The sequence below is a fragment of the Leptopilina heterotoma genome, unplaced genomic scaffold (assembly GCF_015476425.1).
Source record: "Leptopilina heterotoma isolate Lh14 unplaced genomic scaffold, ASM1547642v1 Lhet_131, whole genome shotgun sequence".
Classification (NCBI taxonomy): Eukaryota; Metazoa; Arthropoda; class Insecta; order Hymenoptera; family Figitidae; genus Leptopilina; species Leptopilina heterotoma.
The window spans coordinates 92,018-106,345 of record NW_025110850.1 but is presented as its reverse complement, the minus strand read 5'-3'; the positions used below and the strand labels follow the sequence as shown (position 1 = coordinate 106,345).

Sequence of the window (14,328 nt, the reverse complement as noted above, 5' to 3'; positions counted from 1 at the left end):
AGGCAGGTTAAGAGCCTCTCTTGTTGCATAAAGACGGAAAACATGTTTCGATGATTAAATAAATTATTGAGTATCGTTTGGATAAAATTTTGAATATTAATCACTCACTTTGGAAAGCTTTTCAAATTGAATTGATTTTGACAAAGAGTGCCGATTGATGATTCGCTGTGTGAACGATAAATAGTAAAGGGGGTCAGGTTTATCGAGACATAGTGGGTGAAGCGAATGCATTCATCAGTCAATGGTTTTCAAAGCCGTTGCGAGGGCCATTAGACTAGAACAACCTCCAATTACCAGTTTGATTAAATGCTTAACTAACTCCGCGCTCTGTGGTTTAATTTAATCGCAAGATTAAGTGCCGAGTCTGCCTAGCTAACCATCGTTCCCGGAATAATCTCTCTGCACAGATATACTGATTCCAATCCTAGGCGGTAGACTCTCTCGCAGCTACATGATAGCCATTTGAGTTGATTGCGTGCGCGTGAATCTCGCCATGCTTGGTGATCTATCGAATAAGCCAACCCATGGAGTCATGACTCATCAAGACGCGCCGCGCGGTGTGGAGTTGCCATTTTTTGATTCCTGTCAGGAATCGATGAGAGAGGATTCGTGCTTTTGTATTTGGAAAAAAATATTCTTAAACCTCTTTTGCGCCCTCTCTCACTACATCGGCGTAAAGTTTATCGACTAAAATCATCTCTCCTTATTCAGAGGTGGATTATCAGAAGTATGCATTCCGTGATGCTTTACTGTTTACTATTTTCGGTTACGTAGTTAAAAAAAATTATAACCATTACTAACGAAAGTCCTCTTAACGATGTTTGGGAAACTTTCGGCTAATAAATCAGCTGCAAGCGTCCCAAACGGAGATCTGACATCAGTAACAAAAATTTAATTATTTTTTTTTTTAACAGCCTGTTGATAAGAAGCCAAGGATACCAGAAAGTGAAATACTGACAACAGGCACTGAGGACGAGGAAGCATCATCAGCCCCCGAGCGAGCTTCTGTGCAGAAGAATTTAAGATTTTTCGGCGATACGGATCAGGAATCTATATCATCGAATCTTGATCGAAGGTTGGTGTTCATTGCATAATAATCAAAGTAAGGAAATTATTATAACTTAATAATTAATAATGACTTGTTTCTTTATAGAAATAAACGAAATGACGACCACGTTTCCACGAGACGTGATGTAACGAATTCATCTCGACGCACTTTAGGAATCATAACGAGTCCTAGGAAACCATCGAGGCTCAATGAGAGCGCATTGTCGTCTGGGGAAAGTACCACAGGCGACAGCAGTCAACAAAGCCAGAATTCCCAAAGATCACAACGATCCGTTGTTTACCTTCACGCAGCTACAGGTGAGTTGTGAATACACAAATTGAATACAAAATACAACTTTTCTACTTCCTTATTCATCCATTCAAATTTATCTTTAGTCTGAAGTAAATTTGCGCTAAAATTGAAAGTCAAAGTGAAAAACATATTTTAAGAGTGAAAATAAAATTGAAGGATCCTGCGAAACATGAATATCGCATTTATTTTCAAATTAATTCACGTCATTCTTTAAAATTTAGAAAAAACTGAAATATGGACTCACGGGGCAAATATAGTTAGAGCTATTACGGCTGGATAAAATTCTGCTAATGCAACTGCAAATTATAAACAAATGTTTAATTGTAAAAATATTGTTATAAAACATGAGGATATCGATTGCTCCGAGTCGAAGACTCGGAGTGATCGGTGTCTTCGTGTTTTATAATAATTTAAAATGATCCAGTGATAAAATCATTATTTTATATTATTAAAATATTGTTACAGTAACTTCTTCAAACTTATTTTCATCATTTCAATTCAATTATAATTTTCTACAATTTTTAAATAAAAACCTTCTTTAAATCAATTATTTTTAATAATTTTTGATAAATTTGTCTTGAGAATTTTTAAATCCATTAATTTACAATTCAATTTTACGTACAACTTAAATTATTTGAAAATTCTTCAATTAAAAGCTTTTTGAAAAAAAATTGTTCCATAGAATTTTCAATTAAAAGTATAAAAAATTCAGTTTTTTAAAGAGTTTAATTTGAAAACTTTTACAAAATTCAATTATTTCTAAAAATTTGAATTATTAGTAACTTCTCCAAAATTCAATTATTAGCTAAAACTTTAACTAAAATTAATTTTTAAATCAATTTTTATTAGAAAATTCTACGAGAATTCGATTTTTTATATACAAAAGTAAATAATTTATTGAATAATTGAATCTTTCTTAAAATTGAATTCTTTTACATAATTTTATTAACAATTTTTTTAAATAATTAAATTCTATCGACGAATTTTAATAACATTTCTAAGAATAATTACATTTTTCGAGGAAATAGATTAAAATTGTATTAAAAATAATTGAAATTCTGCAATGAGATTTATTATTTATGAAAATAATTGAAAATTATTCATGTAGAATTTTGTCAAAATCATTGAATTAAGAAAAATGTTGGAAAATAATTGAAATTTTGCCATGAATTTTATTAAAATTTTTGAAAATAATTGAATTCTTGTGATGAATACTATATTATTTATGAAAATAATTGAATTTTGCAATGAATTTGATTAAAATTCATGAAAATAATTGAATTTTGTCGAAGAACTTTGCTATTCATTTATAAAGAAATTGAAATGTTGATTTCAATTTTTTAAGATTTGTTAAAAATAATTGAATTTCTTCGAAAAATTTTATTAATTTTGAAAATAATTGAAATTTTGTGATGAATATTGTTATTTATGAAAATAATTGAATTTTACAATGAATTTTATAAAATTTCCTGAATGTAATTGAATTTTGGCGAAAAATTTTGCTACTTATAAAGATAATAATTGATATGTTGATGAGAATTTAAAAAAAAATTTGAAAATAATTGAATTTTATTACTTTTGAAAATAATTGAATTCTTGTGATGAATACTATTATTTATTAATATCATTGAATTTTACAATCAATTTTATAAAAATTCTTGAAAATAATTTAGTTTTGTCGAAGAATTTTGATATTCAATTAGAAATATAATTGAAATGTTGACAATTCTTTTTAGATTTTTTAAAAATAATTGAATTTTTGCAAAGAATTTTATTAATTTTGAAATGAATTGAATTTTTGCAATTATTGCACTATTATTTATTAATACAATTGAATTTTGCAATGCATCTTATTAAAATTCTTTACACCAATTATTTTTAATAATTTTTGAAAAACTTCTTCTTTAAGAATTTTTAAATCCATTTGTTTACAATTTAATTTTACGTGAAATTTCAATTATTCGGAAATTCTTCAATTAAATATACATTAAAAAATAAACACTTAAATTAATTTTAAAAAATTTCGATTAATCTTTTTGAAAAAAATTAGCTCCATAGAATTTTTAATTAAAAGTATGAAAATTTCAAATTTTCAAAGATTTTAATTTGAAACTTTTACAAAATTCAATTATTTCTAAAAATTGCAATTATTAGTAACTTCTCAAAAATTCAATTATTATCTAAAACTTTAACTGAAATTAATTTTTAAATCAATTTATATTGGAAAATTCTACGAGAATTCAATTATTTAAATACAAACATAAATAATTTATTAAATAATTGAATATTTCTTAAAATTGAATTCTTATGCATAATTTTATCAACAAATTTTTTAAATAATTAAATTCTATCGACGAATTTTAATAACATTTCTAAGAATAATTACATTTTTCGAGGAAATAGATTAAAATTGTATTAAAAATAATTGAAATTCTGCAATGAGATTCATTATTTATGAAAATAATTAAATATGTGAAAAGAACTTTAAAATTTATAAAAATAATTGAATTACTTCGAAAAATTTAAAGCCAAATTTTCAAATATTTTATTTTTTTGAAAAAATTTATGCAAATTCTATTTTAAATAATTGAATTCCTATGAAATTTTTATTTATGTAAAAACTAATTGTAGTGTAGAATATTATAAAAAATTTTTGTTTAATAATTTAAGACTTAAGTTATTTCCCTTAATTTCCTGTCTCAGAATATATGATTATTTATATAGTTAGAATAGTATTAAAACTATATTATAATAATATAATATAATATAATATATTATAATACTATATTATATTATTATTATTATAACTATATTCCAATTCCGTATTTTATTTTTATGAAACAAAATTTTAATTAAAAATTTTTAAATTCTATTATTTTTCAAATTGCTAATTTTATTTTAAAAAAGTAAGAAGTTAGCCGTTATTTTATATTCATTAAATAAAATGAAAAATAAAATGAAAATGTTTGAAAATTTTTTCATTCTTTTCCAAAAGTCGGCGAGATTCCTGGACCAAACGAAAGACGTCGAGCAGCAAGTCGTGAGGAATTGAATCGTCCTCTTCAGGCACACACGAGGACTGTGTCAAGAAGCGTTAGTGTTCTGGCACCATGGAGACCAAGAAACTATCGCGAACCTTTTGAAATCAATTACGATCAGCAGCAACATCAGAAACCAATGATAACAATGAAGAGAAGACAAAGAAGCCGCGAGACTTTAAGTCGTCGTGGCAAAGACGCTCGCCGAAGCAAGGACAACTTGTCTAAAACAGGCAAGTTTAATTTTTTTCCTAAACTCTTCCTTAAAATTTTTTAAATTAATTTTTTTTTATTTAATTGTTCAAACAACAAAATGTGAATATAAATTTTGATTAATATATAAAATTTTCACTCCTTATAGCAAAAAAAGGACTAATTTAAAAAATAATTTAAAATCTAACTGAAAATATTAATTTTCCTAATCCTCTTGTTACAGGAACAATGAATCGTAGCACGCTGAAGTCAAAGGACAAGCAAAAAGTAGATAGAACAGTTTCCACTGAGTCGTTGGCCAGCAAATCTCGCAGCGTGAGTTCTAGGCCGGAACTAAACAGATCCACTTCCGTTCCACGCGACCCCAACAAAAGTGCAGGATGGTTCAAGTTGAAAAGCAAGAAATCTCGGTCCTGAACGAAAGGCCATTGACCAATGCTAGTCTCGAGTTTCTTTATTTAAAAACTCTATTGCAAATAAGACATATAAATATATATAAATATAAATAAATAAAAATTTATATATTATAAATTTCCAGATTAAAAAAAAATTATATATATAAATATATATACAGTATAATCAAAAATTTTTCGTTTGAATACAATCCTGATTATGGTAAAACTACGTAGTATTTATAACTATTCTTGCAAACAATATTTTTTTTAATACTTTCTTTATTTTTGTAAAAGTTGTCTCAACTGGAGTATGAATACAATTTTTTTAAGAAAATCGCGATCGTAAATGAACGAAAAATTTTTTTGGTTGTACTGTATGCATGCATTAATGCGATAATCTTCTATAAAACTGTGCAATAGAAGAAAATCGGCAATTTTTAATCCACTAAAACGTTTCTGCGTACTAACGAAAGAGTAGCAAAAATTTTATAAAAATCAAAAATTCAGAGGAAAAAAAATATTTTTGACCAAGCGCTAGTAACGGTATTACTATATTTTTGTACAGAACAAATTAAAAAACGATAATTTAGAGTAAATTTTCTGATTATTAATTAATATTAAGTTAACGGCTTGAAAAAAAAACATTTTAAATAGCAGGTTTATTTTTTCATAGAAGGAAATAAATATCTTTACACTGTATTTTAAGTTCACATCATAAAATTTTGAGGCAAAAATATTTATTTTGAAATAAATTACATGCACATTTACTGCTTTGTGGAAACAAAAAAATCGAGTTTCTGAAAATCTTAACTGCCTTTAATCACTTAATCAGTGTTGCCACACGTCAGGGAATTCGGGGAAAAGTCAGGGATTTTTATTAAAAGTACTGGAAAATATTAAATGTTTAAAATTTATTTATTAATATCTTAATAAAATATTAAAATTCTTTCCAGAAATTCAATTGTTTTCGAAAATTTGAAAAAAATTCTACTCAACATTTCAATTATCTTTTAAATAGCAAAATTCTTCGCCGAAATTCAATTATATTCAAAAATTTTAATAAAATTCATTGCAAAATTTCAATTACTTTAAAAAATAACAATATTTATTAGCAGAATTCAATTATTTTGAAAATTAATAAAATTCTTCGACAAAATTCAATTATTTTCATGAATTTTTATAAAATTCTTCGACAAAATTCATTTATTTTCATAAATAACAATATTCATTGCAAAAATTCAATAAATTTCAAAATTAATAAAATACTTGGCAAAAATTCAATTATTTTCAAAAAATCTAAAAAAAATTGCAAACATTTCAATTATCTTTATAAATGAATAGCAAAATTCTTCGACAAAATTTAATTATTTTCAAGAATTTTAATGAAATGCATTGCAAAATTCCAATTATTTTAAAAAATAACAATATTTATTAGCAGAATTCAATTATTTTGCAAATTAATAAAATTCTTCGACAAAATTCAATTATTTTCATGAATTTTTATAAAATTCTTGGACAAAATTCGTTTATTTTCATAAATAACAATATTCATGGCAAAAATTCAATAAATTTCAAAATTAATAAAAAAATACTTGGTAACAATTCATTTATTTCTAAAAAATCTAAAAAAAAATTGTAAACATTTCAATTATCTTTATAAATGAATAGCAAAATTCTTCGACAAAATTCAATTATTTTCATAAATAAATATTCATCGAAAAAATTCAATTATTTTAAAAATTAATAAAATTCTTCACAGAAATTCAATTATTTTCCAAAAAATTAAAAATTTCACAGGTATTCAATTATTTAAAATATAATTTGCATAAATTTTTTCGACAATGTTTTAAAATTTGTCAATATTCTTCGAAGTAATTCAATTCTTTTCATAAAATTTAAAGTTCATTTCACATATTTAATTATTTTCATAAATAATAAAATCATTCGAAAGTAGTCAATTTTTTTCACATATAACAATATTCATCACAAAAATTCAATTATTTTCATAAATAACAATATTGATTACAAGAATTCAATTATTTTCAAAATTATTAAAATTCAATTATTTTCAGAAAATTTTCTTAATTCAATAATTTGTATATATCTATTCTTTTAATAAAATTTCCCAAAAGAATTCAATTATTTAGAAACAATTGTTACAAAGTTCTACAGATTTTCAAAAATAATGAAAATTTCACAAGAATTCAATTATTAAAAATATAGAATTTGAATAAAATTTTTCGAAAAAACTAATTGTTTGAAACTTTTTCATAAAATTCTTTGCAATAATTGAATTATTTTCATAAATAATAAATCTCATTGCAGAATTTCAATTATTTTTTATGCAATTTTCATCGATTTCCTCGAAAAATGTAATTAATTCTTAAAAATGTTATTAAAATTCGTCGATAGAATTGAATTCTCGTAGAATTTTCTAATAAAAATTGATTTAAAAATTAATTTCAGTTAAAGTTTTAGCTAATAATTGAATTTTGGAGAAGTTACTAATGAACATGAAGAAAGCGATTACTCCGAATCGAAGACTCGGAGTGATCGATATTTTCATGTTTTATATTAATATTCTTATAAGTTATTGAATTTTAAAAGGTTTGAATTAGAAATTTAAAAAATTTTAATTTCCATGAAAAAATAACAATGATTAAATATTTATTTAAAAAAGAAGTTATTAATGTTTTCGAATAATTTTACTTTTGAAGAAATTTGTAAATAAATGTAATAGAACATTTTTTTTAGTTTATAATAATTTTTAGAGTGAATTAGAATATTATTTGGGTCAGGGAAAATGTTAAAATTTTGTCTGAAAATCAGAGAAAAGTCAGGGAAAAACAAAATTAAATTTTTGTGGCAACTCTGTTAATGCAATAGAATTTTAGGCGTAATTTAAAAATATACACGACGTTAAGACGCATGTCAAAAACTGTAATTATCACTATTGCGCTTGTCTGAAGTAATTATCAAAAATTTTATTGAATTTATATGAATTAATAAAAATAGAAAATTTACCATAGATTATTGTGTCATGTGGTACTGTTACAAACGTAAGTGTTACCGAAATATAATTAGTGTCATTGTTATGTTTATGTTACAAAATCGTTAACAAAACATAATAATGACATTATTTCAATTGTGGTAAATATTTTCTTAATATTTACAAAAAAAGAAATATATTCTGGTAAAAAATATTTTTTTTTGTAAAATCAAAGTTGTCATTTCTTTTGTAAAGAAAAATATTCGCCGGTGATATAGCGTAACCTTCTCTCTACGAAATTTATTTAATTAAATTTTTTGCGTTAGACGAGAAAAATTATTTTGAGGCTTGAAAAATTAGTCTTTTTTATAGCTTCTTATTTTGTGATTGAGAATAAAATGAAAAAAAAGTATATTATATATTTAACTCACCGTGAATCAGTGCCATTTTCACTTAGGATCTTAAAGACAAACACTCGCTGCAATTTCGAGAAAAATCAAAATATGACAGTGAATGAAAGCATATTATTATAATTACAATAATTATTACTATTTTCTTTTATTTACTGTAAAAATAAAATTTAAGTTATGAAACATATAAAATAAGGTCAAAATATCACGGAATAAAGAAAAAATGACCAAAAGATATTGCGAGCGAGTGAAAATTTTCAATATTCTAGAGAATGAAGGTGAAAGCTATCACTTGCGATCAATTTTCAGTGGATAAAATTCAAAAAAAAAAAATTAAAATTTTCAATTTTTGTTACTAAATGAAAATAATTTTCAACCTTTAGATTGCATTAACAATTGATACAATATTTAAGTTTTTTTTAAACTACATCGTTTTGTAATTTTTTTTTTATTAGAAATTTTCTCTAATTCTATAAGGAAAATTAAAAATGAATGGAAAGAAAAATATGTGTATGAATGTAAAAGAGTGCAATATGAAAAACTTAACGAAACTTTCTTTCTTAACTAAAATGTATTATTATGTAAAATCAACGAAAAATTGTAACAATTATTGAAAAAAAGAAAAAAAAATATGAAAACTGACGCTTGCATTACCTTTGACTAATTTACACTTTTTTGGTGCTAATTGTATGTGTGTACATATACATACCATTAAACTAGAGCTAATTGTAAATACCTTATAAGCTTTAACGATAAATTCGACGATAATTAATTAAATTTGAATTTTCTCCATTAACATAGTTTTACCGTTCGATAAGCTATAAACGGAACATGTCGAACTGTGTTTCAGATCGAATTGTTTTCTGTAACACGATTAAAATCATTCGAAATAATAAATAAACTTAATTCGCAATTAATTCCATGTATTTTTTATTCCTTAAAAATTCCTTTAAATTGAATTTTATCACAATGGGTCATTTTGACCAAATGATCTAAGACAAATTTTTCTTTTATAAACAAAAATTACTTTATAAGATTTTTTGATATTGAATTACAATAATGTGTGGCAATAATGTAATTTACTTTATTTAACAAATGAAAATTTCCATGAGAAAGCAAAGTATTCATATAATTAACACAAAAATATCAGTTACAAATTTTGAAATGATTGTGAATTTGTTTTACTGAAATTGTACTGTACTTTGCAGATTTGTGATATTTTGCGATTTATGAAATATTTTATATTTTCTAGAGGCAAACTTCGATAAAATTCGTACTTTTTATGCAAAGATTCTAATAATAAAGAGTAATATTAATTTTTAAATAAGAAAAATGTAGGAAGATTATATTTTATGGAGGTTACAACAGTTGTAACACCAAAAAATACCTTTTTCCTTATTTTTTATTTAATAGATTAGTAAATTGAAAAAATACTATTTTTTACTTAAGAGTACATAATAATGTTGTACAAATATGTAACATATGTTACATATTTGTTAAAAAAAATTCTATGGCACATGTCAATAGTAATGAGCAATTTAAGTGACGCCTCCAGACAAAACACGATGTGCGGTGACCTACATTCTGCAAATATAGTTTGACTTGTATCCAAAATTAAATTGATTTACATTTATTAGAAGATTATCTAGTTTTTAATAAAAAGCGTTAAAAAATACAGAAATGGTTAATCGCATTCAGTTCAGACATTTTGATTATTAGATCGTCTTTCAGCATTAAAAACTCCCGAAAAAGGTTTCTGTTTCAATTGAAAGTCGTCTACATCACCAATTAACATACCGATTATCATGTAAAACCCTTTTTGCAATACAGGGATCTTTAAATTGAGGTAACAATTTTTTATTATTTCCTATGTCGGCGACAACGTTGGTAATGATAACAAAGCATCCTTCTCTTTATTTTTTTGTCGAACAATCTTTAATTCGCTTATTATGTTTTTACAATTGTTAGGCTGGCAATTTCTCGCAATTCGCATCGAATTTCCAAAAAAAATTTTCCCCCAAAAAAGGTCGGTTTCGTGACATAAATCCTATCCAATAGGAAAAAATGCTATTTGATAGATTAGTGGTGTAGAAACAGAGCCCAAAAGTTTGCACCAACTTAGACCAAGCTCATTTATTGTTATAAAACGACAAAATCATTTTTTTGAAGTTTTTTGAGGATTGCTGTTTTTAGTGAATTTTTTGACAAAAAAGTTGTTATTAAAAGTTGTAGAGTTTAAGGCTATGTGGAAGCAGCTAACTTCAATGAGTACATGTAATAATTCTCACGAGTTTTCTAAAAAAAATACACTGAAAAATTTTTGGGGCAGTATATGTACCTTATGGTACATCAGTTATCCTTTTTTAAAAATTTTACTATTCAATTCATTTCACACATATTATTTCCTATTGTTTTTATATGAAGTATCGGAGCATGAATTTGAATGTGAAAATGGGACTTGTAAAGATAAAATGATAAAAATATCAAGAAACGTTCGGTGATTTATGCAGATGCTGAAGAGCTCCTCGACGCTATAATTCAAGAAAGAAATTTGGAAGGCAATGTTCTAATCAAGGTCATGGCAGATGGAGGTCAGGGGTTTCTCAAGATTTGTATGACCGTCTTACCCGAAAATTACTCTCCGAAATTAGACAAAGTTATTAATGAATCTGACGACGAATTGATCCTCGAAGATGAGAAAGAAACCACTCAGAAAAGAAGCTCTACTCTGAAGGCGGTACAATTAGTAAAGAAAACAAGCTTACTAGTGTTAATAAATTAATACTTTTGTGCATCGTTCTCAAAGTAAAAGGAACTTATAACATCATAAATTGTTATTTGACATAACGAATATCAACAACATTCCCTTCAAATTCATTGCAGATTATAAGCTTCTTCTTATAATTAACGGTCAACAAACAGCTACTGGCACATTTCCCTGTCCGTATTGTCATATTTCATTGCGAGAATTGAGGACAACGTCTCAAACTAAGAAAATTTCAAGTTCTTCCAACAAACCTTCTTGCAAAAATCCGGTGCTAAAGACATATAAAGACTTGAGATGTGACTATTATTAATTTTGTCTTCTTGGTAAAAATAAGAAGCGAGCCATGGAATGTCACAGCGTAGTAAATCCTCCGCTATTTACTGAAAACGACAGCGTTACCGTTTTGCAAAAATGTATCATTCCTGAACTCCATTACCTCCAAGGTTTTGTGAACCATTTGTTCTGGACGGGATTAGTTCCGCTTTTGGGAAGAGATACCGCTCTGATTTGTCCGAAGAAGATTAACGTAATTTCAAAAAACTATCATGGTGACGTCTTCGAAGGAAATGCAGGTAGGAAGCTTTTAAAAGAAGCAGATCAACTCGACGATGCAAAAATTTATGGCGAAGTTGTCCCATTCATTGCTGCATTCAAAGCCATGAACAAATTAGTGAATTCTTCCTTTACGTCGGGAAAAGTAAAACCTTTATGGGCTCTTCCTGCAATCTGCCACCTTATGGCCGTCATCTTCGCACTTAAAGCAAGCAGCCGACCTATCTACTGCTTGACAGTTTCGACCTATATGACCATAATCAAGATACCTATGATATCTTGTGACCATAATTCTCTTCTTCTGATCTTGCCGGACACAAAACCAATCTTAACGTGCCCAACTTTCTCCAGCTTAACGTGCCCTCCTGCATCCTTGGGTCACTGTTCACCGCCCCCGCGCTAGGCGCTTGACGGTCGGAACCAGTGAGGGATTTAGCCGAAGCATTACCCCGCAAGTACTCGCTTTTACAATCGCTCATTTTGGTCTTTCTGTTTGGTTGTCCTTAAGTGAAAAGCCCCGCCACCGCGGGAAGGTCTACCAAACATATCCATCATGTCAGTCATGTCTGGAAGTGGATAAGCATCCACTAAACCCAGCACATCGATGACATCGACGATGTTCTGTAGTGGACAACCATCGGCGGGGTGAAAACTGGCTGTTAACATTTGGAAGAAGCTTTTCATTCACAATCAGTTGCATTCATTTCATTCTCCCGCCATTCTTGTAACTGTTGGTACAGTCTATACTATTGTTGTGCAGCAGCACCTTCTGTAGGTGGTACACTTTCAAGTTTTAAACTGCTTTTTATTGTGGATTTTTGAAATTGTAAAGAGCGCATTTCCTGCAGCAATTTCAGCACGACTTGTGCTGCAAAAAGAAGACAAAATTATTTTGAGAATATACTTTTATAGTTACATCAGTGGAAATTAAATTCTTTACATTTTTTACAACAGCGATTTCTACAATTCCATGTGCAAATTCCGATTGAAAACCTTTTTTCGTAATTTATCACATAAAAGTTCTGCCAATTTCTTTTTATTTTTAATATTTGCCAACCCTACTAAAAATAAAATCATAAAACGACAGAAATTTAGTCAGAATCTCTGATGATTTTAGGCTGCATTTGTTACGATTGCAGCCACAGAACGTCAGGCTTGAGTCATGTTTAATCAAAAAGCTTCAAAAGTGATCAGGTTTTTTATACAAAGTCGACACCCTTTTTACCTGTAAAAAGGTCAACTGACCGTCATAAAATTGAAGGGAAATCTTTTTATTTGTTTATATTCATATTTATTTAAACATTATACTTATTGTTCATCGACTTAGAATCCCTTTATTTTGCAATCCATCAAAAACAAAGTGAGAATTTATCGGAAAATTGATTTTAATGTCATTGACGTAATGATTTTAAATTTTCTTTACATTATGATTATGATGCTATTGCACTCTGTTTAAAAAGAAATTACCGCCAATTACATTAATAACATTGCCTAACGAAGGAACTTCTTCTAAGCGATCAAAGTTATCGAAGAAATTGTTGTGCTGACCTTTTCGCATTCCCGCTTCTTCGAAAATAAGAAGAGGATAAGGAGCAAGTTCATACTATAAGTAGTCTTTCATATCATCTTTTTTTCAAGATTCAAAGATATCCTTTGAAATAACAACAAGGGATTGACTGTTACAATTCTTTCTTTAACTTTGATCGACGAAGTTACTGACTTTTAGGACAAGACTTAATTCTGCCCTTGGAATTTTATACATCCAAAATCCTTACCCATAGCATTTTTTTGCAAAATCTCCCTACTTCTAATGCTTTATAGCAATTGCTTGTTTCATCACCTACAATACCAGAAAAAATTTGTTATGATATCATCAATAGTAGGAAAAAGATTGTAATTGTGAAAGAATGAGCGCAACTTTTGCTGATCTAATTCATCACGAGAAATTCGCGTAATCCTCCACTACTTTTCATTAAGATCTATTCTATCATCATGTCTGTTCAAATTCATGACCAAAATTTGTCAGTTCTTCTAATCGCAAACTGTCCAGATTTGTAAAATTTATCATACTTGAATAGATTATTGTCACGTTAGGTTTTAATTAACGCATATCTTGTAGGTATAATTTACTTGACTTTGCATACAAATGATTACTACTTGCATAGAAATATGGTATCATTTTTTGTATGCAAAGCAAGTGAAGTGTACAATTTCCAGAGCGTTGGGCTTCAATAAATTTCTTAACTAACGTTACTATATCAAAATGTTAAAGCCAAAGCTAACTTGTTTTGAGCCAACCATTTTTTTAAATTCTCTAAACACTTGACAAATCTAATTTTTTGCATATCACAATTTTTTTCAAATTCAACTCGAACATTAGAAATGATCAAGTCGGACATAAAAGTCTAGCAGGAAGACATCTAACAGATCGATTGGCAGTATTATTTATTAAAAACTGCAATTCGTCGATTTTTCTTCCCCAATCGGTATTAAATTTGGGTTATGCGTTGAATAAGTATGTCTTGCGATCTGATATTGAGAAAATAGCAACGGAATTTTATGTTTAAATGGTGGATCTTGGGAATGAATGGCTGACCTCAAAAA

General features: G+C 27.2%; 1 protein-coding gene across 1 annotated transcript in view; it reads left to right on the top strand.

Moving 5' to 3' along the window:
• The window catches only part of LOC122513052, a 253,142-nt gene extending 247,156 nt beyond the window's left edge, over nt 1-5,986 (top strand). Inside the window, exons 5-8 of the mRNA XM_043629285.1 lie at nt 915-1,075; nt 1,154-1,365; nt 4,356-4,631; nt 4,835-5,986. Coding sequence (XP_043485220.1) covers nt 915-1,075; nt 1,154-1,365; nt 4,356-4,631; nt 4,835-5,028 — 843 coding nt within the window. The 3' untranslated portion in view covers nt 5,029-5,986. The remainder of the gene's footprint in view (nt 1-914; nt 1,076-1,153; nt 1,366-4,355; nt 4,632-4,834) is intronic.
• The last annotated feature ends 8,342 nt before the right edge of the window (nt 5,987-14,328 follow it).